This window comes from Pagrus major, chromosome 15, assembly GCF_040436345.1.
Source record: "Pagrus major chromosome 15, Pma_NU_1.0".
In the NCBI taxonomy this organism is placed as follows: Eukaryota; Metazoa; Chordata; class Actinopteri; order Spariformes; family Sparidae; genus Pagrus; species Pagrus major.
In genome coordinates, this window is record NC_133229.1 from 31,162,648 (window position 1) to 31,189,197 (window position 26,550).

The window sequence follows — 26,550 nt, forward strand, 5'->3', positions numbered from 1 at the left end:
ACCTCAAACACAAACGTAGTTCATGTTTAGTCTCAGCTGCAGCACGTCCGCTGCTCACTGAAGAGACTCTCACTGTGTTTATGAGTCCAATCAACACCTATTAACACCTGAGAGCGTGTCCACACACACACACACACACACACACACACACACACACACAGTGTGAAGATGTTAGATTGAATCTAACACCACAGATATCTGACAAACAACAGAGACAACAGCTCCTCCTACACACACTCAGGACATGTGTATGTTTGTGTGTGTGTGTGTGTGTGTGTGTGTGTGTGTGTGTCGGGGTCAGACCCTGCACAGAGGGAGTGTGTTAAATGAAGAGGAGGACGGGTGGAGGACGGTCTACTTGTCGTCCGTCTGCAGCTTCAAACACACACTCTAAAATAACCTGCAGTGTGTGTGTGTGTGTGTGTGTGTGTGTGTGTGTGTGTGTGTGTGTGTGTGTGTGTTGAAGGGCAGCAGAGAGCACACACACACACTCTGACTGGAGTTGAGCTGAATCTTAAAGAGTTTGGTGACATCAGAGCAGCCGAGGAGGAGGAGGATGAAGGTAAGTCTTGATGTTACTGAGAGAGGGTTAAAGGAGCGTTACGTAGTTTAATGAGCAGACAAAGATCCTCATTGGCTGATTTTAATCAAACTCTTTGTTTTCATGGCTGAATAAACAAACTGACCTTAAAGGACAACACACTTTATACTGTTTTACTGTGATTATATGTGGCGGACCCTGCCACCTGTCTATCTTCAGACAGCGTTCTGGACCTCGTTTATTCACTGATGACAGTTTGTGTTATTGACTCATTAATATTAAAACAGTGATGATGTCACTGCTGGACTCGGACTTGTTCTCCAGTATGTGTTGATTCTGTGAACTCCCTGTGTGTGTGTGTGTGTGTGTGTGTGTGTGTGTGTGTGTGTCTGTGTGTGTGTCTGTGTGTGTGTGTGTCTGTGTGTGTGTCTGTGTGTGTGTGTGTCTGTGTGTGTGTCTGTGTGTGTGTGTGTGTCTGTGTGTGTGTGTGTGTGTGTCTGTGTGTCTGTGTGTGTGTCTGTGTGTGTGTCTGTGTGTGTGTGTGTGTGTGTGTATGTGTGTGTGTCTGTGTGTGTGTGTGTGTAAAGTGACTGTTTCCGTCTCTGATGTCTCCTTCTGACTGCTGTGTTACCATGACAACCACAGGATGTGAGCTATGCCATGCTACCTGATCAGCTGGTTTCTGTGATGTGTTTGTTTGTTTGCTTGTTTGTTTGTTTGTTTGTTTGTCTGTCAGCAGGATTGTACAGTGGAGCTCACTGTTACCATGGAAATGTTTACTCCACCTGTCAGTCAGAGTTACTGACAACACCTGATGTTTACACACCTACAGGGCTGTGTTGTTTTCATGTAAACATGTTGTATTGTGTTGTGTTGTGTTGTATTGTGTTGTGTTGTGTTGTATTGTGTTGTGTTGTGTTGTATTGTGTTGTGTTGTGTTGTATTGTGTTGTGTTGTATTGTGTTGTATTGTGTTGTGTTGTGTTGTATTGTGTTGTGTTGTGTGTGTTGTGTTGTGTGTATTGTGTTGTGTTGTATTGTATTGTGTTGTGTTGTGTTGCATTGTATTGTGTGTATTGTGTTGTGTTGTGTTGTGTTGTATAGTGTTGTGTTGTATTGTGTTGTGTTGTGTGTGTTGTATTGTGTGTATTGTGTTGTGTTGTATTGTGTTGTGTTGTATTGTATTGTATTGTGTTGTGTTGTGTTGTGTGTATTGTGTTGTATTGTGTGTATTGTGTGTATTGTGTTGTATTGTGTATACTGTGTGTATTGTGTTGTATTGTGTGTGTTGTGTTGTATTGTGTTGTATTGTGTGTATTGTGTTGTATTGTGTGTATTGTGTGTATTGTGTTGTACTGTGTGTACTGTGTGTATTGTGTTGTACTGTGTGTACTGTGTGTATTGTGTTGTATTGTGTGTACTGTGTGTATTGTGTTGTGTTGTGTTGTATTGTGTTGTATTGTGTGTATTGTATTGTGTTGTGTTGTGTTGTACTGTGTGTATTGTGTTGTATTGTGTTGTGTTGTGTTGTATTGTGTTGTATTGTGTGTACTGTGTGTATTGTGTTGTGTTGTGTTGTATTGTGTGTACTGTGTGTATTGTGTTGTATTGTGTGTACTGTGTGTACTGTGTGTATTGTATTGTGTTGTGTTGTGTTGTACTGTGTGTACTGTGTGTACTGTGTGTGTTGTGTGTGACGAGCAGCTGTGTGAGTCCTCCTTCAGAGTCTGTAAAACTCTCCATAAATACCAGCCCTTCAAAGTAAAAGCTCGGGCAGACGCAGTAAACAGGAGGAGTCGTAACTGAGATGGTTTCATTGTTTCCTGTTGGAGCGACGTGGATGAAGATCAGCTGATTCATGAGCAGTTATCTGTGCAACAGCATCTCTTTATTACAAAACTAACTCAGGTGTCAGCTGGTGGGGGGAAGATCACCAGGAACGTTATCTCTACTGCCAAACAGCAGACTGAAGTTCAGTCACGCCGCTGGATATCTTGAAGGTCAGCTGATTTCCAGACGTTAGCCGTGTCACTTCAGCGGCGTCCAGCACACAGCTGATACGTGGTTTGTTCACAGGACGGGTTCAGTGTGGACAGCGAGCGTCCAACATGGCGTCAGGGTAACGGGTCACTCTCTCGCCTGCAGTCAGGACACGATGTCAGAGAGTCAGTTCACCTCTGATGTCTCTGCTTTGTTTCAGTCTCTCATCCAGTAAAATCCAGTTAATCCAGTCAAAGATCCTCCAGTTCAACCTGCACTGATCCTGAGGACGAGACGATCAGCTGACTGAGGCTCTGACCTCTGACCTCTGAGACTTTAATAACGTGATGAAAGCAGATGAGTGTTGAGCCTGAAGGTCATTTCAGTCTCAGACTGATGAAACTCTCAGAAACATCACGCATCCTGCCCGCGTCCACGGCGACCAGCCTCCTCCTGTTGCCATGGCAGCAGCTGGCGGCCCAGCGGGGCACAGTCAGCGTTCCTGTGAGTGGATTACTGTCCTCATACCTGTCAGAGCTGAGAGCTGCTGAACAACACAGGTTTCCTCTTCTTCCTCTTCCTGCCTCACAAACACAAACACAGTTTTCAGCTCTGATGTCTGTCTGGAAGTTAAAGCTTCAGTTCATCCTCCGTCACAACGTTTGTTTCAATCCTCCGTCACGACGTTTGTTTCAATCCTCCGTCACGACGTTTGTTTCAATCCTCCGTCACGATGTTTGTTTGTTTCAATCCTCTGTCACGACGTTTGTTTCAATCCTCCGTCACGACGTTTGTTTGTTTCAATCCTCCGTCACGATGTTTGTTTGTTTCAATCCTCCGTCACGACGTTTGTTTGTTTCAATCCTCTGTCACGACGTTTGTTTCAATCCTCCGTCACGACGTTTGTTTGTTTCAATCCTCCGTCACGATGTTTGTTTGTTTCAATCCTCCGTCACAATGTTTGTTTCAATCCTCCGTCACGACGTTTGTTTGTTTCAATCCTCCGTCACGATGTTTGTTTGTTTCAATCCTTCGTCACGACGTTTGTTTCAATCCTCCGTCACGATGTTTGTTTGTTTCAATCCTCCGTCACGACATTTGTTTCAATCCTCCGTCACGATGTTTGTTTGTTTCAATCCTCCGTCACGACGTTTGTTTGTTTCAATCCTCCGTCACGACGTTTGTTTGTTTCAATCCTCCGTCACGACGTTTGTTTGTTTCAATCCTCCGTCACGACGTTTTTTTGTTTCAATCCTCCGTCACGACGTTTGTTTCAATCCTCCGTCACGATGTTTGTTTGTTTCAATCCTCCGTCACGACGTTTGTTTGTTTCAATCCTCCGTCACGACGTTTGTTTGTTTCAATCCTCCGTCACGACGTTTGTTTGTTTCAATCCTCCGTCAAGACGTTTGTTTGTTTCAATCCTCCGTCACGACGTTTGTTTGTTTCAATCCTCCATCACGACGTTTGTTTCAATCCTCTGTCACGACGTTTGTTTCAATCCTCCGTCACGATGTTTGTTTGTTTCAATCCTCCGTCACGACGTTTGTTTCAATCCTCCGTGACGACGTTTGTTTCAATCCTCCGTCACGACGTTTGTTTCAATCCTCCGTCACGATGTTTGTTTGTTTCAATCCTCCGTCACGACGTTTGTTTCAATCCTCCGTCACGATGTTTGTTTGTTTCAATCCTCCGTCACGACGTTTGTTTCAATCCTCCGTGACGATGTTTGTTTGTTTCAATCCTCCGTCACGACGTTTGTTTCAATCCTCCGTCAGTGTTCAGATCGTTCTGCTTCCTTCAAGGCTGTTTGTAGTTTACTTTGTTTTTTGTCATCCAGGACATGTTGACCAAAGTACACTAAAAATTAGAATTGGACAGAAACTTTAAGATTAGCTGAAAAACTGTTGTTACATTCAAAATTAAAAAGTGCTGTCCTGGTACGTGTCTGAACAAGCCCAACGTTGTTGTGATCATGTTGTTTCAAACAGTAGTCCACACACCACCGGGCGTCGTCACTGTGGGTTCACACTTCGTCCAAATCCACAAAGGTATTACAGGTGATAAACTCCAGAGAGAGTTTTTGAACACCTGGCTGGAGGCTGATGTTTGTGGAATATACAGCTGTTGGACAAATGTAGTCGAGTAAAAGTACAATATTTACCTCTGAGATGGAGTAGAAGTATAACGTAGAAGAAAATGGAAATACTCAAGTAAAGTACATCAAATTTGTAGGTTACTTCTGCGCAGTAACTGAGTAAATGTACTCAGTTACTTTGTACCAGTGTCTCCGGTTGAATGGACTCTCAGTTTGTTCTCACAGCGACTGTCAGAGGATTTATATCTGCAAATATCTGCTGCTTTACTCAAGAATGTGTGTGTGTGTGTGTGTGTGTGTGTGTGTGCGCATGTTGAAGCATTAAATTGGCCACCTGTTGCTATCCATTCTCAAACACACACACACACACACACACACACACACACACACTCCCCTCATTCTTTTCTTTCTCGAGCAAACACACTGAAAGAAAAGATCTGTGTGTGTGTGAGTGTGTGTGTGTGTGTGTGTGCTGTGGTATGTGAGTGAGGAAGACACACACACACACACACACACACACTCACACACACTCTCTCTCCCTCAGTAATCCAGGCATGTCAGTTCCTGTCTGTGGAGGTTGTGTTTGTAATCTGAGGAAAAATGATCCTGCTCGTTATTTTCCCGCCGCCTGCCAGTCGAGTGTGTGGGCAGAGAGACCTGAAGGTCCGTCGCTACAGCAACAGGCTGAACAGAGCGAAGCTGAAGCACAAGAAGAAGAAGAAGAAGAAGAAGAAGAAGAAGAGAGGAAACACAGCACCTGAGGAGAAGTGAGAGGAGGTGTGAAGAGATCCAACAACAGGAAACGAAAACAGGAAGCAGCAGGTAGGAAACAGGAAGCTGGAGACGAGTCACATGACTGAAGGTCCAGGTGATCCATTTTTAAAGGTTCAGTCCTCTGGTTCTACTGTTAGCTTAGCTTAGCACAAAGACTGGGAGAAGAGGGAAACTGTTCGCTCCACCAGAAGTTGTTGCCGTTCAGAGGACAGCTCAGCCTCTGAGTCTGTCAGCGGTTTGTTGTTGTTGTTGTTGTTGTTGTCGAGTCTGTTTCCTGTCACCGGCTGCTGTTTACTTCCTGTTTCTGACCAACAGACCACCATCATCACTGAGCGTACAGAGCTGTGGTGTCTGTGGTGTGAGCTGGCAGTGTGTTGTGTCTGTGGAGGTGAATTATCTGGAGCTGCATCGAGACGCTCTCCTGTTTATCTGTCCTGGTTCAGTCTCACAGTTCAAGCTGCGAAACGTCTGCGTGACAGAAACATGAAGGTCGTCACTGAATCTTCTTGGATCGTCTGTCAGCAGCTGTTTTATTCTCCTCTCCACCTCTGTGTGATGTCATCCATTACACAAATCTGTTTCTGTCCGTGTGAACACTGGGAAGAGTTCCTGACGTCTCCACTCTGAACGCTGGATTTTCTGCTACTTTATACTTCCACTCCACCACGTTTAGTGCACCAGCGGACTCACAGTATATAGTTTATACACGTGTAAATATCAGGATCATTTACTTTACTGATACTTTTGACACTTAAGTACTTTTAAATATCAGATACTTTTACTGATACTTTTACTCGAGCACTGTTCATATGTTTGACTTTCACTTTTAAGTAATATTTTCACATGATATCTTTACTCTGATTACTCTGTTTCATCATGTTGATGTCCTCAGCAGAGTAACTGTAACTGTAACTGTAACTGTGCAGGTGGTTCATCAGTGAGCCGTCCTGTCTGTTGTTCAGGTGTGATGTCAGAGACTGATCCGATGTATGTGTGTGATATAAAACAGGAAGTGTGTTGAAGCGCCTGTATGTGTGTGTGTGTGTGTGTGTGTTAACAGCTGATCCTGGAGCAGCTCAGATTTATGTCTCTCACACCTGGTTCTCACTTTGATCATGACGATGACAGCTTGAGATGTTGTGCTGAAGACGCCGCTGAGCGAGCCGCCGGCTGCGTCTCACCTTTCAGGAGCCGCCGTGTGTTTGCGTTGAGGTCACACACCGACGCGTCTCTCTTCTGTTTCAGGTCGTCCTCGTCCTCGCCGACATGTCTTCAGTCAGAGCCGCCGCCGTCCTGCTGCTGCTGAGCTGCTGCGTCCTCGCCGTCCTCATCGTCCCGTCATGCAGGGGTCAAGGTAAGGTCACATGGTCACATGTTCACTGTGCAGTAACCAAACCTCAGTCTGAAAACTGCTGATTTAAGGAGCTGGGCCTCCCACTGAGCTGCAGGCAGAGTTTAATGTGCAGAGCGTCTCAGCTGCAGGTTAAACTCAGTTCAGAGTCTGAAACTACAGACCAACATCCAAACTGGTCATCTGCGACTCAAGTAAAGCAAGAACCAGAGAGAAGTACTCAAAATGTACTCAGAGTATCAGAGTAAAAAGTCTCCCTCTGAAGGACATCTGTGGTCAAAGCTGACTGAAGCTCACGTCATATTAATATCATTCAAAGACTATTAAAGTTAAAGGTAGAGTCAGTAGGATTTGTCCCAGCTGCACCACAAAGATAGTTGATAGTTGAGTCTCATTCCCAGGACGTCAAACAGCCACATGTTGGGTTGGTAAAGCGTCCCGAGCAGCAACAAAGAGAGAAAACAAGAAACTCTCTGCAGATACGAGACACTAACACGCCTTTTCTCCCCATTCCAGCCTCCCTCTCTGTCTGTTCACGTCTTTTACGTCTTTGTCTCGTCTCGCTGCGTCTGCCGTGCGTGATGTGCTCTGATAGGTCGACATCAGTCTGGTGATGTTGGGAAGGCGGCGTGCGATGACGCCAAATAACAATAATCCATAATTCCCCTCAAATGCATCAAACTAAAGTAACGAGGCTGTTTGAAGCTGTGAGGAGGAGAAAGTTCAGATGTTTGTGTTCAGATGTAGAGAGGGAAAGTCTCAGAGATACTCAGGTACAGGACAGATACCTGAAACATCTGCTGAGGTACAGTAACTAAGTATTTGTACTTTGTTACTTCCCACCTCTGCTATAACCTCAGTTCAGCATCAACAAGGTTATAGCAGCAGCATCAGTCCGGTTTCAGTCAGTCTGTTTTACGTCCACTTCTTTTAACATTTATATTAATAATATTCTTTTTTTCAAGTCATTGCCAAACACAGTTATACGCAGATGATACAATATTGTTCTGAGTCGCAGACTCGGCTCGGCTCGCTGTGGGAACCTGTGAGGTTCTGTTAATGTTCTCCAGAGAACTAGAGACGATAACAGGAGCAGAAACTTCTGGATTTCCATTTTCCGATGAATTAACTGATTAAAAATGTGAAACAAACGCAACAGAAATGACCTGTTACCAGTTAAACTCTACTTCTTTATCAAATGTATTAAAATAAAACACAAAATACTGGCATGACAAATTGTATTTAAAGGGGCACTACGTAGTTTTATAGAAGGAACTTTACAATATTAATGAGGCGATACATTCAAATATCATGAACAAAGAAATGTTTTCTGATATGGTCTCAGAAATAACTCTGTGTGTTTTGTAGGAGCTTTTCTTCTTTCCTCTTTTGGATCACGGAGAAGTGATTAATATTCATGAGCTGACTCACAGATCTACCGTCTGATGATGATGATTTTAATATTCTTGTTTTTAAAATATTCATTCATTACTGGAAACTTTATTCTTTATCTGTTGGATTGTTGTCGCATGTGATCACTCGGCTGACCGGCTCGCTCAGTCAGCTGTGACTTCCTGAAAGTGATCAATCAGAGAGGTCAGGGGTCGAGGACAGACAGGTGTCCGGCCGACGGTCCAGGATCAGTCCAGAGCCGCAGGGTCAGGGTGAGGAGGGTGAGGAGGGGTGAGGAGGGTGAGGAGGGTGAGGAGTGAGGAGGGTGAGGAGGGTGAGGGGTGAGGAGGGTGAAGAGTGAGGAGGGTGAGGAGGGTGAGGAGGGTGAGGAGTGAGAAGGGGTGAGGAGGATGAGGAGGGTGAGGAGGGTGAGGAGTGAGGAGGGTGAGGAGGGTGAGGAGGGTGAGGAGTGAGGAGGGTGAGGAGGGTGAGGAGGGTGAGGAGTGAGGAGGGTGAGGAGGGTGAGGAGTGTAAAGAGTGAGGAGGGTGAGAAGGGTGAGGAGGGTGAGGAGTGAGGAGGGTGAGAAGGGGTGAGGAGGGTGAGGAGTGAGAAGGGGTGAGGAGGATGAGGAGGGTGAGGAGGGTAAAGAGTGAGGAGGGTGAGGAGGGTGAGGAGGGTGAAGAGGGTGAGGAGGGTGAGGAGGGTGAGGGTGAGGAGGGTGAGGAGTGTAAAGAGTGAGGAGGGTGAGAAGGGTGAGGAGGGTGAGGAGTGAGGAGGGTGAGAAGGGGTGAGGAGGGTGAGGAGTGAGAAGGGGTGAGGACGATGAGGAGGGTGAGGAGGGTGAAGAGTGAGGAGGGTGAAGAGTGAGGAGGGTGAGGAGTGAGGAGGGTAAAGAGTGAGGAGGGTGAGGAGGGTGAAGAGTGAGGAGGGTGAGGAGTGTGGAGGGTGAGGAGGGTGAAGAGTGAGGAGGGTGAGGAGGGTGAGGAGTGAGGAGGGTGAGGAGTGTGGAGGGTGAGAAGGGTGAGGAGTGAGGAGGGTGAGGAGTGAGAAGGGGTGAGGAGGATGAGGACGGTGAAGAGGGTGAGGAGGGGTGAGGAGGATGAGGAGGGTGAGGAGGGTGAAGAGGGTGAGGAGGGGTGAGGAGGATGAGGAGGGTGAGGAGTGAGAAGGGGTGAAGAGTGAGGAGGGTGAAGAGGGTGAGGAGGGGTGAGGAGGATGAGGAGGGGTGAGGAGGATGAGGAGGGTGAGGAGGGTGAGGAGTGAGGAGGGTGAGGAGGGTGAGGAGGGGTGAGGAGGATGAGGAGGGGTGAGGAGGATGAGGAGGGTGAGGAGGGTGAGGAGTGAGGAGGGTGAGGAGGGCGAGGAGGGTGAAGAGTGAGGAGGATGAGGAGGGTGAAGAGGATGAGGAGGGTGAGGAGTGAGGAGGGTGAGGAGGGCGAGGAGGGTGAAGAGTGAGGAGGGTGAGGAGGGTGAGGAGGGTGAGGAGGGTGAAGAGGGTGAGGAGGGTGAGGAGGGGGACTCAGGAAGTCTGATCTCAGAACGTCACTGATCGTTCAAACCTTCAGGTGACACAGAAACAGGTTCAACCGTGGAGGGTTAGCTTAGCTTAGCTTATTTTAGCTTAGCTTAGCTTAGCATAAAGACTAAATGAGACTACGTAAAGACTTCCTCCCAGATGACCGTGTGTTGTCTCGTGGCACACAGAATAAATAGATGAGATCTGATGTCTCCTCTTCAGTTTCCAGCTGCTCACATGACGGCAGGTCAGAGTCTCTGACGGTCAGCGAGCCTTTAATCACGAGAAACTTGGATCAGCTCACACAATGTGCCACCGGACCCGCAGCCGGTCAGAACGGTCCTGTGACGCTCAGTAGAAATAACAAACTGTACTTCTGATCAGTTTCATGTTTGATTCAAATCACTTCTTTAAAAAATAAGAAAATGTCTCTGTGAGCCCAAAACTGTGAGCAGGAGCACCGTCTATGTAAGTTATATATCAGGACCAGAACCAGGACCAGGATCAGGACCAGGATCAGTACCAGTATCAGAATCCTGACCAGGACCAGGACCAGGACCAGGACCAGAACCAGGACCAGGACCAGTATCAGAATCCTGACCAGGACCAGGACCAGGAACAGGACCAGGACCAGGATCCTTCACTGCAGCTCCTGTCTCTGTCTGCATTCTCGGACACACAACGACCACACGCGTCACAACAATAACCTTTGTCACAAACACTATCGCCTCGTTAAGTGGCTCTGATTGGACGGCTAATGAGGGGAACAGGTGCTGCCCCTGACCCGGCCAATCAGAGAGCAGCAGGGAGACGACTTCAATCAGCGAGCGTTCATCATGTTCAGAGCTGCAGCAGCACGAGAGCTAAAATTATCACACACAGACACACACACACACACACACACACACACAGACACACACACACAGACACACACACACACACACAGACACACACACACAGACACACACACACACACACAGAATGTAAAGTGTGTGAGGAGTTCGCAGTAAATCTTCTCGGTTCGGTCTCGGTGGACGTGGATCCTCACTGAGCGCGCTCAGTGGCGCTCGGCGGTGTATTGTTCTCCGTTAATCCGGCCCCCCCAGCTGTCAGATTAACCCTCGCTCGTCTTCTCAGATAACACTTAGCACCTCCCAGCTGTTCTTACAGTCATGTGACACTCGGCCGGCGTTCCCGGCGTTCCCGGCAGCCCCGGGACAGAGCTCCATGGTGGGACTGCCGGAGCTCCGAGGACGAGCCTGTTGTCTCTGCGTCAGGACTCCCTTTGAAAACAATCCTCCCAAATACCAGCCGACACTCGATCCACCTCCGGCTTCACTTCACCTGCGACCGCGGCCCAGGGGTCAGAGGTCACGGCTGTCGGTCTAAACACAGAGCGAGTGTTCCTGCTGATGACTCCTCAGTCAGAGTTTGATCCTCCGGAGGGGAAACGAGTGTGACAGACGTCTGCTCTGACACGCAGGTGATGCGTTCACCTCTACACTACACCACAGAGGAGACCTGCTGCGTTCAAGTGCTGCCGGGAAAGTCCAACATTCAGGGACTGAGACATGAAAACACCAGGAACCACCAACCAAAGACTGATCACGTTAAACAATCCATCGCGTTACTGTTTTAACTCGATCACACGGACTGACACTTCCTGTCTCTGTGTGATGATGTCATGAGCTCTGTTCCTATTGGACGTCCTGTCGTTGTGTTTTGTGGAGTTTTACTTTAAATCAGCAGCTCGCGTCTGTTTGTCCAGCTGACAGACCGACACGTGGCTCAGCGTCTGTCAGAGGTCAGAGGTCAAACTGTCTGCTGCTAATGTCTCACCAGAGACCTGAAACACTGACACACACCCTGACAGCTGACACACACACACACACACACACACACACACACACACACACACACACACACACACACACACACACAGCCTGAGCTTCAGACAAACGTGGATCTTGACTCACGATAAAAATAATGTTAAATGTTTTGAGGCTCCTGTTTCCTCAAATCTAAACTGACTGAATATTGTCTGTGAAAGATGTTGATTGAAAACAAGAAATTGAAAAAAACAGTTGTTGATGTTGATAAATAAAGTGGATCTAAAGTGGCGACAGGAAATACTTTTATTTTGTCAGGGAAATATTACCCAGAAGCTTCCTGTCACCATGATGTCGTCTCACCTGTCCCCTCCCTTCTTCTTCTTCCTCTCCTCCTCCTCCTCCTTCTTCTTCTTCTTCTTCTTCTTCCTCTTCCTCCTCCTCCTCCTCCTCCTCCTTCTTCTTCTTCTTCTTCTTCTTCTTCTTCTTCTTCTTCTTCTTCTTCTTCTTCTTCTTCTTCTTCTTCTTCCTCCTCCTCCTCCTCCTCCACAGGAAGTGACTGCAGCTGTAACATCACCAACAGTCGCTGTGATGAGTCGGGCGTCTGCAGGTGAGACTTCCATAAATCATCCACTGATCAATAATTAATAATCCAGATATTTTACTGTAAATATGGCAGGCAGGATGGGTCACACTTCACCTGCTGTGGGCTCCGTCAGGTGTTCACTGATGATGTAACTCTGTGCAGGTGTGACCCTGGTTGGGACGGCGAGCGGTGCGACCGCTGCGTGCCGATGCCGGGCTGTCTGCACGGATCCTGTCAGCAGCCGTGGCAGTGCAGCTGTGAGGAGGGCTGGGGGGGGCGCTTCTGTGACAAAGGTCAGTACTCCAACAAGTACTCGGATACTTTACCGAGTAAAAGTAACGATACCACAGTGGGAAAACGCTCTGATACAAGCAGCACGACAAGATTTAAACACGTAGGAAGTGTTCCTGGACCGTGACCAACATCCTGAACTGCTCGTCTGCAGGGTTAGCCAGTTAGCATGCTAACTAGGCTATGCTAGTGTTGCTCCTCCCTCCGCCCGTCACTCAGGTGTGTTTGTGTTTCAGACCTGTCGGTGTGCTCGGAGCAGCGGCCGTGTCAGAACGGAGCCACCTGTGTGATGGAGGACAGCGGCGACTACACCTGTGTGTGTCCTGAAGGCTTCCACGGCAGAAACTGTCAGCTGAAGACCGGACCGTGTCACCAGAGGAGGTGAGGACAGGTGCTGTGACATCATCAGGTCACCTGTCGGACAGGTGCATCAAATGTGTTTTTCTTCTTCTTCATGTGTTTCCTGTCATGTCTCCAGGTCTCCATGTAAAAATGGCGGCCTGTGTGAGGACGCTGACGGCTTTGCGGCAGAGTTGACGTGTCGCTGCCTGGCGGGCTTCACGGGGCCGCGCTGTGAGGCCGACGTGGACGACTGCCTGATGAAGCCGTGCGCTAATGGTGCCACCTGCCTGGACGGCGTCAACCGATTCTCGTGTCTCTGCCCCGACGGCTTCACCGGACGCTTCTGCACCGTCAACATGGACGACTGCGCCAGCAGACCCTGCCTCAACGCCGGCCGCTGCCTCGACCGCGCCGGAGGCTTCCACTGCGTGTGTCGGCCCGGATACACCGGAGCCACCTGCGAGACGGTGCTGAGGAGCCACGATGCCCGTGAGGAGGGAGGAGGAGGCGGGGTCAGACCTCCTCTGACCACCGCGGGGAAGATCCAGAGGAGCAGCACCACGAGTAATAGCAGCCGTCATGGCGACCGGCTGTTTAAAGTGACGGTGAGCGAGCGCAGCGCCGCCAGCCTGTCGGAGGTCCAGCTCATCGTCCTGCTGGTGCTGGCGGGCGTGACGCTGGCCGTGGTGGTGCTGACCGCCACCCTCGTCCTGCAGGGGCACTGCAGGGACTGTGGCCACGCCCCCTGCTGGTCATTGACATCATCATCCTCCTCCTCATCATCGCAGCGACGAGGACAGAAGAGCGGCGAGCAGCGAGGGCGGCCGGACGAGCAGGAGTGTCAGATCAGCTTCCTGAACGCAGCAGAACCAGAGAAGAAGAAACTCAACACGGAGGTCATATAGAGTGAGCGGGCGACCGAGAGAGAGACGGACATGTTTTCTCGGGGTCAGAGGTCAGAACTGGAGACGGTCAACAGGAAGTGCGCCTGCTGTAATATGCAAATGATCAGTGACATCACAACTGTGACATCACAACATGTATATGTGTGTTTGTAGTCCACGGACTGATCATGTGACTCGTGACGGACAGTTTAAAACAAAAAGGAACCAGAGATTCTTTTTCTGCCTACATTACCCACAGTGCACCTCTCCCTCTGACAGCTGTGGGTTAGCTAGTAGCGGCTAATGCGTCCTGCAGCTGGTCTGACTCAAGTGACATCACTGGAGGACATTTATCAGATGTCACAGCTCCTCTGGAGACACTAAAGGACCTGAACACAAGACCTCCCCAACACCTGGAGACACCTGGAGACACCTGGAAACACCTGGAGACACCTGGAAACACCTGGAGACACCTGGAAACACCTGGAGACACCTGGAGACACCTGGGTCAGATCTGAATCATAAACCAGATGTACGGAACATTTTGCACTCCGTGTTTTATTTTAATCACTTTTATGATGTTTGATAAACAAACATATACAAACATTTCAATTCATATTCAGAATGAACCTTTTTGTAAAATAGATTCTGTGAAGTGTTTTTAAAGCTCTGAACATGTTTGTTTATTCACTGTACAGGAAGTGTTCCCACATTAATGTTGTTTTTACTCTTCAGGTTCTGAACAAACCCGACGTGACACGTTGATCACTGAGCTGAAGAGCTGCTGGTTGGACAGAGCCCGGCTAGCTGTCTTTATGCTAAGCAAAGCTAACCAGCCACTAGCTGTAGCTTCATGTTAACCCTCCCAGCGAACATGTGAATCCTGTGAGACTTCAGATTTTTCATATTCATAAGAAAGTTTCAGAGGAAACTGACAGAAACAGGAAGTCCAGTCCACTGAGACACACTCCCGTCAGACCGCAGTCAGACGTAAACGTTCATCAGCTGCAATGAATTGTGGGCAAATTCAGACTTTTTTCAAACCTAAAACACGTCTGACGGATCGAAGTGTCAAACTGCTGCAGTTAACTTTAAAATAATTGACTTTAAGTATTTTAATCACATGTACATAATTTAAAGGCCTGAAGAGTTTAATGTAAAGTTTTTCTGTCATGTTGAGTCAATGTGAATAAACTCAATAACTAAGTCTGATTATGTGCTTATACATAATATTTAATTTAGATTATAACTGTGACAAAAGTTAAACATTAAGTAAAAACAATGAGATATAAATTAAAGCTCATAATGTGGGAAAGATTTGAGTTTAAGAGACGTGTTGTTATTAATGTAACCTGCCTGAGCGCTTCTCTTTCACCTGTGATGAAACAGTATCTGCAGCTCAAACATAATTTATTGGTGTAATGTATCAGTGCAGTGTGTGTGTGATGTTCTGGACTGAGAGCTTTTATAACAAACTGTGTGCAATAAAGTCGTGAATGATGAGCTGTGAAACCCGTCAGCTGCTGCTTTCATCAACTGAGGAGGAGGAAATATTCAGATCGGAGACGTTTAACACACATAAATTACACACTGAGCTGTTTAATGCCACAGTTCTGTTTTATGTCACACTTTTAAAAGCAGGATGATAAATATGTGAGGTCGGTTTGTCAGTTTGTTGAAATATTGTGTGAAGAGAAGTATGAACAGCTAATGAGCTCAGCGTGCTACACAGCTAGCATCATGGCTGCGACAGGAGGTGAGCTGTGCCGGGCTCCGGGTCCTGAGAGCAGCGTTTAGCTCGGCAGCTAGTTCAGATTTATCTTCAGAAGGTTTAGATCCGGTTCATGTTCACCTTTTCAAGATAAAACCACATCAGACAGGTACAATCGACAACACCTGTGTGCAAACGCTTGACAACTCACTGATGAAACGTTTCAATGAACTCCAACAAAACTTTTAGTCCCAAACGTCCAGCGGACCCATTTCACAGGATTCATCATTAAACGGAGACAAACTGATTCTGTCTGTCAGAAAACGTCACGTTTGAAAGCAAAACAACATTAAACTACATCAGAGTCACCTAAGATGGCCGCCGACCTCTGACCTATTGATTGACAGCTCATCTGACCAGGAAGGAGATTGTATGCCCGCCCTGTGGCCTGCAACAGCCAATGAGTGATTTCATAGTGAGGAGACCCACTCCTTGTTCCCGCCCCTCTCTCCTGAGCCAATGACACGGCAGCCTCCTGATGATTGACGCATCATGTAGCCAATACGATTTCAAATCCAATAAAATATTTTATTTTATCAGTTTTTAAAGCCCTACACTTGGAATTGATGTAAGTTTATGTATTTTATGCATCAGGAAATTAAAACTATAATGAGTGTTTGCCCGTTACGCTCAGGCAGGCGGGCTCTGAGGTCACTAAATGGCATTTCTTTTACCAGGCATCTGAATTTTTCCTCAGAAAAACACGTGTTAAGTGTTTATTTTCAGTGATATTGCTGAATTTGGACCATGTGAGACTGTATGATGTGTGAGGGGCGGTTACAGCTCATCTGCAGGCTGGTTTTTGCATTAAAAAAGATTAATGACAGAAGCACTTACAGATAAATTCAGACTGTGACCTTTCAGAAGAGCCCAAAACCAAGTCTGTACTTCCTTCAATGTCCGACAGCCCAACACGAACATTTGAGTCTCAATTTAGTAAAGAAAACATGTCATCATAGTTTTTATCATCAAAGAATAAAAATCACAGCTGATTTACATTTTATCAGACGCTTTTGTCCAAAGCGGCTGACAGTAATTCATACGTTCATACAGTCGCTGACCTTCAGACTAAACCGCTGTGAGCTCATCTGTCATCAAACTGTTCACTTAAATAAAATGTAAAGTAAATGTTTGCTCCATGTGTCTGTCCTCGTGTCTCTGCAGCGTTTCCTCTCAGCTGCAGCGTCTCCGTCGTCATTCGGTCCTCGTCCTCGAGGTCGACAGTCGGCTCATCAAACCTCCAGACCGCAAGCACATCGCGAGCCTGAGGATCATCACAGGAAGTCAGAGGAGCCTGAGACCACCAGTCAGCTTCATCAGGAGGCGGATCACCGAGCTGCTTCTTCTTCTCTGTTCACACTGAAGACGACTGGCAGCTGCAGACAGGCGGCCATTATTCCTCCACAGCAGCATCTCAACAGACTGCAGCTGATATTTAATCATGTTATCAGACTTCAGTGTGATGATTTAAATAAAGTGCAGTATTAATAACTCTGCGTGACTCGTCCTCTCAGGTCGTTTGTCTCTCTGTAGTTTGGGATTAATGTGTTTTCCCTTCAAAGAGCGTTTCATTTGAATAATTCAGAGTTTTCGAGCCTCAGGAGATAAAAATATTCAGTGAAAAACAAACTCAATAAAAAGGAAACAGCAGAATTTAATCCTGATTTGACGTCGTCTTCTCTTCCTTTTGTTAAAGCGACACACAGACGTCACTGTGAAACTGTCGGTTTAATCCAAAGAAAACAAGTTAAACGAACGCTCACACGACAAAATCATTTATTCATTCAGTCACTGCACTTTAACCGTTTACTTATTCATTCATTCATTGCACAACGACTGTTTATTTAGGTCTGTCTGCTGGATATGTTTCTATTTTTATAGATTTTATGATGCTGCTGAACACGATCGCTGCAAACAGAGTTTTGTTTTGTTCTTTTATACGATGACGATGTGTAAAGAGTCGACACACAACAAGACTGAAGACGCTTCAACATTTTTTACCACATAAAAAGTCACGAAGTGGTCGAGTTCTAATAAATAATATGTTCAATAATAGCTAACTTGTAAATGTCTCCCTAAACAACCAGCGACAGGTGAACTGCACCTTCGTCTCAAGTCTTCAGATTGACGCACATATTCAAATTTAGCCTGTTGAACAACGTTTTGTTCTTTGACGTCCATCAAACGTGTGTAAACGTTAACGAGCGTGAATGTTATCCAGTTATTGAATTTATGCTCTCAGATTAGAAATTCGACCCTCAGAAGGTTAAAAATGAAAGATGAGCTCCTCTAAATCGTTCAGTCTCAGACTCTCATGTTGTTCTTCAGCTAGCGTCGTTAGCATTGTTAGCTCCCTGATGACGGTGAATGAAGAGTCGGACTCGTTGGTTCTTACGAAGCTGTAAACAGTTTAATTATTGTGACATCAGAGCAGCAGAACAAACAGAACGTACATTCATCAGAAACACACTGAACAAACACCTGTCCTAAAGTCACTTGGTGTGTTAAGGTTTTGTGCCGCCACTCACCTGTTCTAGTCTATTTACAGGTGCTACATCAAACCATGCAGAGCATGTGATTGGCTGCTAGTGATCAGGTGATCTGACAACCCAGAGAAGTGCAGTGCAGAGAAACAAACCAAACAAATCAACAAAAAAAGAGAAAAGAGTGAAACAGTTTCACAGGAAGTGGGTGTGTTTGTGGGAGGGGTCACATCTCAGTCTCAGCCAATAAGCTCTCACCTACACCTGATGTCAGCAAGACCATCTGGGGGCCGGAGTCTGTAGGGTTAAAGAACGACACGTTTAGAGCTCCACAGCAGGTTAAAGGAGCAGACCGCCAAGTCTGCACGTTTCAGACCGTTAATATAAACTCTGTGACGTCACATCCTGTCTCCACATCGTCAATCAGGTTTTAGATTGATTTCCTTTCACCTGACAGTCACTGGTTTCTGTTCAGGCCAGGCTAACGGTTTCCTCTGTTTCCAGTCTTTATGCTAAGCTAAGTGAAGAGTGTGGAATACAGACTCTCAGAGAGGAAGAGAAGAAGATTTCACTAAATGTTGAATTGTTCCTTGACAGGAAATCAATCTAAAGCCTGATCTGTAAAATGTTTAAATATATACATGACTTACAGAACATCGACTGAACATGTAGAACCAGAAGTTTCAGTGTTTCCTCTGTTTTCATTCATTGAACTCTTTTATGTAAAGCCTCGGTCACAGCATTTCATTTCAAAAAGCTGATTTCACAACAATTCAGATTCATTACAATGAAATCTGTGTGATCGGTGGATTCACTCCAGTTGGTGAAGTCACGTTCAACTTTTGCTGAACGCTGATTCGTTAATTCCTGCTCAGAAATAAACTGTCTTGTCCAAAATGGAGGAAGCAATTGTAGCTTATTAGAATACAAAGTGCTCCACAACACAGACTATTGATTTGTGATCAAGCTAAGCTAACAACCTTGCTAGCTGACCCTTAGCAAGATTGCTTGCTACCTTGTTAGCTTTATTCCTTCTGTAACAATAACAACTTCTAAGATTGAACTCAAGCCCAAAAAAACATAATGCTAGCAGGAATTAATTGAAGCTAGTTTGACTAACTAGCATATTAGCATTTAGCTTTCAGGCTACAGTCGTTCACCAAGATCTCAGTGATTCTATAACTGATATGGCAGCCCTGAACCACAACCACAAACCGGAAAACACGACATTAACTTCTACTGGAGAAGAAAGGTACGTTCTATCAACAAGGTTCGTTGCTGATTGGACGGACGCACTGTCCGACTTTTCGACAGGAAGGAATGACACCATTCACGTGTTTTACTTGATCCCACTGTTGTTATCTACTCAAACTGTGGTAGCATCTGTTTATCTCAGGGGTTATGAGCTATAGTTTTCCCGGTAAACACACCGACCTCCTCAGCCTCTCTCGCGGTCTTCAGCTGCTCCTCTCTGGATCTTCTGCTCTCTGGGCTCGTTAGGCATATAGACGAGCTACCACTGGTCCACTCTACCTAACGAGCTCAGACACACTACGGCTGTGACAGCTGAAGAGGTCGGTGTGTTTTAATCAGGGAAACTTCAAAAAACAGACATTAGATTCACTGTAATGTTGGATTCACGTGCTCCTCCGGGCTTCCAGCGATCCTTGTTGGTAGAAACGGTACTTTACGTACCGTCTTTTTTCTGATTTGTGGTGCTTTTGTGTTTTGCACTTCAGGGCCACCGTAGATTTCACCTCATTTGTCTGTTTTAAATGCTGCTGTGACTGGGCCTTTAAGGAGAATACGGTCACTGTAACCTGCTCTGGACCAGAACCAGGACCAGGACCAGAACTTCAGACCGCAGAGCTGCGTGGACTCACAGAGGAACCACAGAAGAAGAGCAGATCTTCAATACATATATTCTTTTAAATATTCATTATTATGAATGAGAGTACAGATTATTGGTTATTAACTGGGATTAGATAAAAACCAGTTTAGTCAGATTCACACGTAGACCTCTATGATACAGAACACAGAACCTCCTACTGTCACTGAGGACACCTAACACCACAGAACCAGAGTAATACTGGACCACACTGGGACAGAACCAGGCTGATATGAACGCACCATTAGTCCAGCTAAAATTGAAATACTAATACCAGTATGGTTAATGAGACCAGTGGAACCAGTATGACAAACTGGACCCATCAAACCAGTAGAGTAAACTGGGCCAGTAGAACCAGCCCTGGCTCCTGTACAGTGGAGCCAGTATGATAAAAAGTACCAGTAGAACCAGTATGACAACTGGGAGAGTAAACCTAGTCCTGTACTGGTTTTGGAGCAGACTGGTGTCTCTGAGGGACCAGTAAAAAGTGGGACAGTCTGGGGGGACAGAGGGGTGAGGACAGAGGGGAGGGTTCAGCCCTTACTGCTGTGGGGGAGCCAGGCGGGGGGCTGGTACTTGTCTCTGATTGGCTGGTACTTGTCTCTGATTGGCAGCAGGGCGCTGCTGGAGGCGGGGCCTGGCTGTAGGGACGGTGCCTCTCGGTCGTCGTCCTCCTCCCCTTCAGACAGCAGGTCACAGATCTGCTGCTGCAGCTCCGGACTGATGTCGTTCTCTGCCAGGACCAGAACCCGCAGACTGGTTGGGTAGTTCTCCACCATGTCCAGGAACACCTGGAGAAACAGAGACCGCCGTCATTCAAACAGGATATAAAACTTTATTTATACAAAATGAGATTTAAGACTTTAACTCTTATGTGTGAAAATAAAACAAGGGCTGAAAATCAAAGGAAATTTGGTAAATAAAATAATTTATTAGATAAACAGCTGATGCTGAAACTGATTTAATATGACTGCTTCAACTTCAACACCACAAACATCTGGCCTGGTGAAAAGATAATAAAATCATTAATTTAACATACTGACAAAGTTTGTCATCGTGGATCATTAGAGAAATGTAGATTAGAGTATCGTCTGCATATGGTTAAATATGATGATTTCTAAAAATCTGTCCTAAAGCAGCGTGTATTGATTATAAAGTGGGCAGAGTATTGATCCTTGTGGTACTCCAAAGGTCATGTGTCAACCGAGATAAAATAGGACCTGAACTGGTTCAGAACCAGAGTCAAGCCCAGTTTTCCACCTGTCTGATGAAATGTCAGAAAAAACGTTTGTTCATTTGGGCCAATATTCATCATTTTTCAGTGATTTTTCTGTCAGATTGCTGATAAAATAAACAAATTTAAAAATGTGCTACTTGGTAACATGTCTCCATTTATAGCCTAAAAACAATAAAATAATATGAATCTGAAAAGTAACTAGTAATTAAATGTATTAAATAAACATAAAAAGAGCTAAATGAAAAAGGAAATACTCAAGTAAAGTACCTCAAAATTGTTCTTAAGAACAGAACTTGAGTAAATTGTACTGTTTATTTCATGACTGGTTGTTTATATTTGTTTAAAGTTGAATTTTTTACAGCAAATGTGTTGGTTCCTAATATTATATTTCAGTCTCCTTGATTTCTAATAATCAGTCGACCCGTAGTGTAAAGACGTAAATGAATGTGACACTGAAACAGTCTGGATCTGTTTCACTTCTCTCTCTGTGCTGCCAGGCTGCACTGATACATTCACTGTAATCAGATTACAGCAGAAAGGCTTTCACAGATAAGTTAATATCAACATATTACTGTCCTGTCTGTTCTGCGGCTCAGCTCCGATGATCCACATCTTTAAAGAACAGAACGTTCAGCTGATCGTTCCCCTGCAGGAGGAACAACGCTGTCGTCTGGCGAGTGTTCAGTCTGAACTCAACATCAGCACAAACTCACTGAGATCATTCAGAGGAACATCAGGCCAACGTCTCCCCCTGCTGGACAAACTGCTCCATGACACTGAGGATCACTGCCAGATAAACAGAACCCTTCCTGCTGTTCAGTCTGTCTGAAGAGGTTCTGTTTGTCACAACATGTTCTACTGCATCTGGTCACTTTCAGCATATTCTGACCGCTCTGACCCACAATCCTTCAGTACCACAAGTAAAAGGAAGAAGAATGACATTGGAACACAGCGGGACTGACGAAGAAGAAGAAGAAGAAGAAGAAGAAGAAGAAGAAGAAGAAGAAGAAGAAGAAGAGAAACGGAGCCGTGTGATTGGTCGACCTGTGCTGATTGGTTGGTCAGTCCAGTTCCCTCCAGGTCCAGCACCTCCAGAGTTCTGCTGGACGCCACAGCAACCGCCAGCATGCCTGCAATCTGATCACCTGGAGACAGAACCAGAACAATCAGAACCAGAACACTTAGAGACAAAACACTCAGAACCACAGACAGAACATTCAGAACCAGAACCAGAACATTTACTGCCAGGAACGGACAAAACCAGAACCACAATATTCAGAAACCAGAAAATTTACACCAGAACCAGGACCAGTGTGTCGTACTGGTGTATTAGTGCTGTAGTGGTGTGTATTGTCTGTAATGTAGTACTATTTTAATAGTACTGTATAATTGTAGTACTGTTGTAGTATTAGTAGTACTTGTACCCAGCGGGTTGTAGTAGTATTATAGTAGTATGATAGTAGTACTGCAGCATTAGTAGTACTTGTACCCAGCGGGTTGTAGTAGTATTATAGTAGTATGATAGTAGTACTGCAGTATTAGTGGTACTTGTACCCAGCGGGTTGTAGTAGTATTATATCAGTATGATAGTAGTACTGCAGTATTAGTGGTACTTGTACCCAGCGGGTTGTAGTAGTATTATAGTAGTATGATAGTAGTACTGCAGTATTAGTGGTACTTGTACCCAGCGGGTTGTAGTCCAGGTTGAGCACGCGGAGCTGGGAGCTGTGGGCCACAGCGATGGCGAGGCGAGCCCAGCCTTTGGAGCTGATTCCTGGGTTAGCGCTCAGAGTGAGCTCCCTCAGACCTGGAGACAGAGGAACACAGGTCAGGACGATAGTGTGTTTAAATACTGTGTATTTGTGTATTAACACTGTAAATAAAGTACAAAGAGCTCAGCTGTGTTTCACGTTAAACTGTGCTGATGAGACAGCGAAGAGTTAAACCAGCGCGCTGATGAATTCAGGTTATCTGAGCCTGAAATAACGACGTCTCAGGAGACGTCCAGCTCTTTAAACCTGCTGCTGCCTCACCGTCACATCAACACTCACAGCTCGTGCTTGTGGTCTGGAGCTCTGTTCTGATTGGTCAACAGAGACAACGACCTCATGCTGCAGTGTGAGGTGTTGCAGGTGTGACAGGTGTTTGGTACGGTGCCCCAGGAGGGTCATTAAGGTGTCAGCAGGTGGTCTCCGTGTCGATGGTCCTGGTGTTGTTGTCACCGTCTCACCTGACTTTGCTCCGTCTGGCGGCAGCATCCCACAGATCAGACCCAGCGCCTCGTCTCCCAGCATGCAGTCTCCCAGATCCAGACAGACCAGCGCCGGGTGGGTCGACAGGGCGAGGTTGAGGGTCACCAGGCCGGCGTCCAACAACGGGCTGCCGTGGAGACTGGAGGGGGGGGGCAGAGTATGTTGGTCTGTCTGCACTTGTTAAACAGCCAATCAGCTGGAAGAGCTGTCAGGTGTGTACTCACAACAGGGTCTGCAGGGAGCGGTTGGTCTTTAGGGCATCGGCCAGGTGTCGAGTCCGGCTGATGCTGGAGACGACGCCCAGGTTCAGGTTGAGCTGAGCGAGCGAGCGCGACTCTGCGACGCTGCGGCAGACGCGTCCGAAGTCACGGTCGGAGAGCTGACAGCCGCGGACGGACAGCAGCCGGACGCTGTCCTCCTTCAGACTCTCACAGATGTCCTGAACCTCGGCCGCAGACAGCAGCTCCCCCGTGATCTGGATGGAGGCCGGCAGCATCCTGGACTGGACTGTACCGCTGGAACACCTGGAGGAGACACCGGGTCAGATCACAGAAGAACACAAGGATCTGACCTCCTGTTGGTTGGTGCCATGAGAAGTCAAAGTCCTGACATCACTTCCTGTCTCTGTACAACTAGCTTCTTTGGTCCTGTTCACACCTGGTGGAGTAATCTGATTACAAGTGGACAGTTCACACCTGACATTAACAGACTCCATGTTTCTACTCAAAGACAGAAAGAAGTTCATGCAGAACATTTGCTGAATTTACAAGAAGGAACAAATAAGTCAGAATCAGTCAGAGACAGAGTTTCACACAGTTTATAAAGTGTCTCCAACTCAACAACTCACTAAACTGACACATTTGTTAAGGGAGTCTGGGGACAAAGAAGTCGCCTATACTGGTTACTGTTTAGTGTATCTGTAAAATGTGACATGTTTAGATCAATAAAATGTTTCCTCTTTCATAAATTGAGTGTAAATGGTGAAATCAGTGTAAACAGTGTGTTCAAACAGCTGCTAAATGTTGGCAGGTCAGACTTTAGCACTTTAGACACAGAAGCAGACAGGCTGGTGCAGCCATGCTGCCACAAACTGACACTTTCTACAAGGAAACACACAACTTACTGTTTTCATTTAATGCTGAATTTACAAGAAGGAGACAAAGATTCAGAGTCTGTCAGAGACAGAGTTTCACTACGTTATAAAGTTTGTTTTAACTCAACAACTCTTAAATCACCACATTTGTGAAGGGAGTCTGGTGATGTTGAGGTTAATAGTTGAAACAGTGTTAAACAACATGAATCTGTCAGCTGTTTATAAACTACATCTCCCATGAAGCCTTTCTGTTCAGTTTTGTTGAATTAAATAGATGATAATTATAAATATTCTTCAAACTAAACTTCTAAATAATCACATTAACTGAGCGTGTGTATCGATCCTTGTATTGATCAACAGTCTGTGTATTAAAACAGATGATGTCAGATGTGAGATCATAAAAACACAAACGTCATCTCAATAATCAATAAGCTCCTCCCACAAATTATTAATTAACATGTTGAAGTAAAGAGAGCAGAGCTGATCAGTAATCAGTGAATCTAAAGCAGGCCTATCGATGAGCTGGACCCGACCAGCTGATCACGATAATCAACTGATCGATCAGAGCTCAGCTCTGATTGGTGCTGCAGTGAGGAGATCAATTAACCTGATAAATGATCGATCAGCTCACGCGCGGAGGATCGGGACTCTCACACGCTGATGTCATCATTCTCTGCTCCGGTGCCTCTGATCCCGCCGCAGGCCACGCGCCGGTTCTGATCCACCGCGGCGGACATGAGAGCCGATCGATCCCGGTATCGATTGATCGGGTTTGATCAGCAGCGGAGCGGCGGGTCGGTGTCCCGGAGCCGGACGGGAGGTCTGTGTGTCGGTCTGTGAGCTGCGCGAGTCCCGGTGTGTTTCTGCAGGTGACCGTTACTATGAGAACCAGAGAGAGCAGAGGCAGCAGGGAGGGCTCACTCTGAGCGGATTCACTGGGACCAAACACAGAGAGGAGGGCTGTCAGTTAATAATGGTGACAACAATAATAATAATAATAATAATAATAATAATAATAATATACATTTATATTTTCTCCACTCGTCCAATAATAATACATCAACACAATCAAGACATTTTTTAATAAAACATTTGTTAGTAGCCGACAAATATTTACAAAGACATCAAATGAAGTGCAAAATGTAGCAGAGGCATTTTATCTGATGGACATTATATTAAAATAATCACTTTATTTTTATACATTATCATCACATTTAAGTCATCGGTGCTTATGAAGCAACATGAGGCTGAAAGAAGAAAAACAAGTGGACCTTTATGAGATTCATTTTGTCAAAACACTATAACAAACAACAATAAATAAACAAACAAGACAATAACCAGATCATTTATAATGATCGTAACGACAACCAGACAATCAGTAATTATTTTGATTATTTTAAGGATTATTCAAATGTATTCATTTCAAATGGATCAACATATGTTCAGTTTTCATACACACGTTTTAAAAATGTATCTTCACAAATATTTGTGTGTTATTGGGGAAAAAAGAAAGTAAAGAAACTAATAAAAAACAAGTCAAAGATCTTTTGTCACACTGTTTTCAAAATAATATCGTGTGTGTGCGTGCGCGTGCGCGCGCGCGCGCGCGTGTGTGTGTGACATATGATATAACATCTTTGCAGTTTGGTGTAAACTCGTTTGAATGTGATGTTGATGAGGAGATGAAGAGATTCATAAAACACTGTAAACAATAATAAGTCAAAAGATGTCTGGCAGAGTGAGTCCTCTTCCCCTTTAGACAATCTTTGCAGTTGTTACGTCACACCCCGCTGAGCCTCGCTTTAATCCTCCTCGGTGTGTGACGTCACTGTTTTTTAATTAAACCGACTTTAAGTTAAACTGTCGATCAATGACCTGATTATTGATTATCGATCAGAAGCTGCTGATCGATCAGAAGCTGCTGATCGATCAGCTCGTGTCCGTCCCGATAGCGCCGACAAATCACCTGACATGACATCCGGTCGGGATTTTCACAATAAGAGCAAAATCTTAATCCACTCGTCAGGACGGTCTCAGCCCGATGGTTGAGGTTCTGATGACCCAGTTTCTGCTGCATCGGGTGCTGAGAGTCGAGCAGCAAGTATCGATCCGTGTGCAGGTTCTGCACAGCTCAGTGTGGAAGCTGTCAAACTGAGTCTGTCCGGAGTTTTTCCACTGAGTCCAAACAGCAGGTGGACCGAGGCAGCTGCAGCTTCTGGAGCACGTTAGTGGTACCGTGAAG

General features: G+C 45.9%; 2 protein-coding genes across 2 annotated transcripts; one reads left to right on the top strand and one right to left on the bottom strand.

Moving 5' to 3' along the window:
- Positions 1 to 6,658: 6,658 nt before the first annotated feature.
- On the top strand, positions 6,659 to 13,605 carry dlk2 (delta-like 2 homolog (Drosophila)). Its single transcript, XM_073482171.1, has 6 exons — positions 6,659 to 6,746; positions 12,034 to 12,091; positions 12,230 to 12,360; positions 12,595 to 12,739; positions 12,837 to 13,169; positions 13,218 to 13,605. Exons 1-6 carry the CDS (start codon positions 6,659 to 6,661, stop codon positions 13,603 to 13,605), a joined length of 1,143 nt encoding a protein of 380 aa, XP_073338272.1.
- Positions 13,606 to 17,743: 4,138 nt separating this feature from the next.
- lrrc73 (leucine rich repeat containing 73) lies at positions 17,744 to 25,139 on the bottom strand. The gene is made up of 7 exons (XM_073482172.1): positions 24,916 to 25,139; positions 23,440 to 23,739; positions 23,194 to 23,354; positions 22,648 to 22,770; positions 22,008 to 22,108; positions 20,271 to 20,517; positions 17,744 to 18,135 (listed from the first exon to the last, which is right to left on the bottom strand). The coding sequence occupies exons 2-7, from the start codon at positions 23,709 to 23,711 to the stop codon at positions 18,065 to 18,067; spliced, it is 975 nt and encodes a 324-aa protein (XP_073338273.1). The 5' UTR covers positions 23,712 to 23,739; positions 24,916 to 25,139; the 3' UTR covers positions 17,744 to 18,064.
- Positions 25,140 to 26,550: the final 1,411 nt, after the last annotated feature.

Coding starts and splice junctions, on each gene's coding strand:
- dlk2 (XM_073482171.1), top strand. CDS start 6,659: ATGTCTTCAGTCAGAGCCGCCGCCGTCCTGCTGCTGCTGAGCTGCTGC. Junction 6,747..12,033: donor CCCGTCATGCAGGGGTCAAG/GTAAGGTCACAT, acceptor CCTCCTCCACAG/GAAGTGACTGCAGCTGTAAC. Junction 12,740..12,836: donor GGACCGTGTCACCAGAGGAG/GTGAGGACAGGT, acceptor TCATGTCTCCAG/GTCTCCATGTAAAAATGGCG.
- lrrc73 (XM_073482172.1), bottom strand. CDS start 23,711: ATGCTGCCGGCCTCCATCCAGATCACGGGGGAGCTGCTGTCTGCGGCC. Junction 22,771..23,193: donor GCCAGACGGAGCAAAGTCAG/GTGAGACGGTGA, acceptor CTCTGTCTCCAG/GTCTGAGGGAGCTCACTCTG. Junction 22,109..22,647: donor CCTGGACTACAACCCGCTGG/GTACAAGTACCA, acceptor TTCTGTCTCCAG/GTGATCAGATTGCAGGCATG.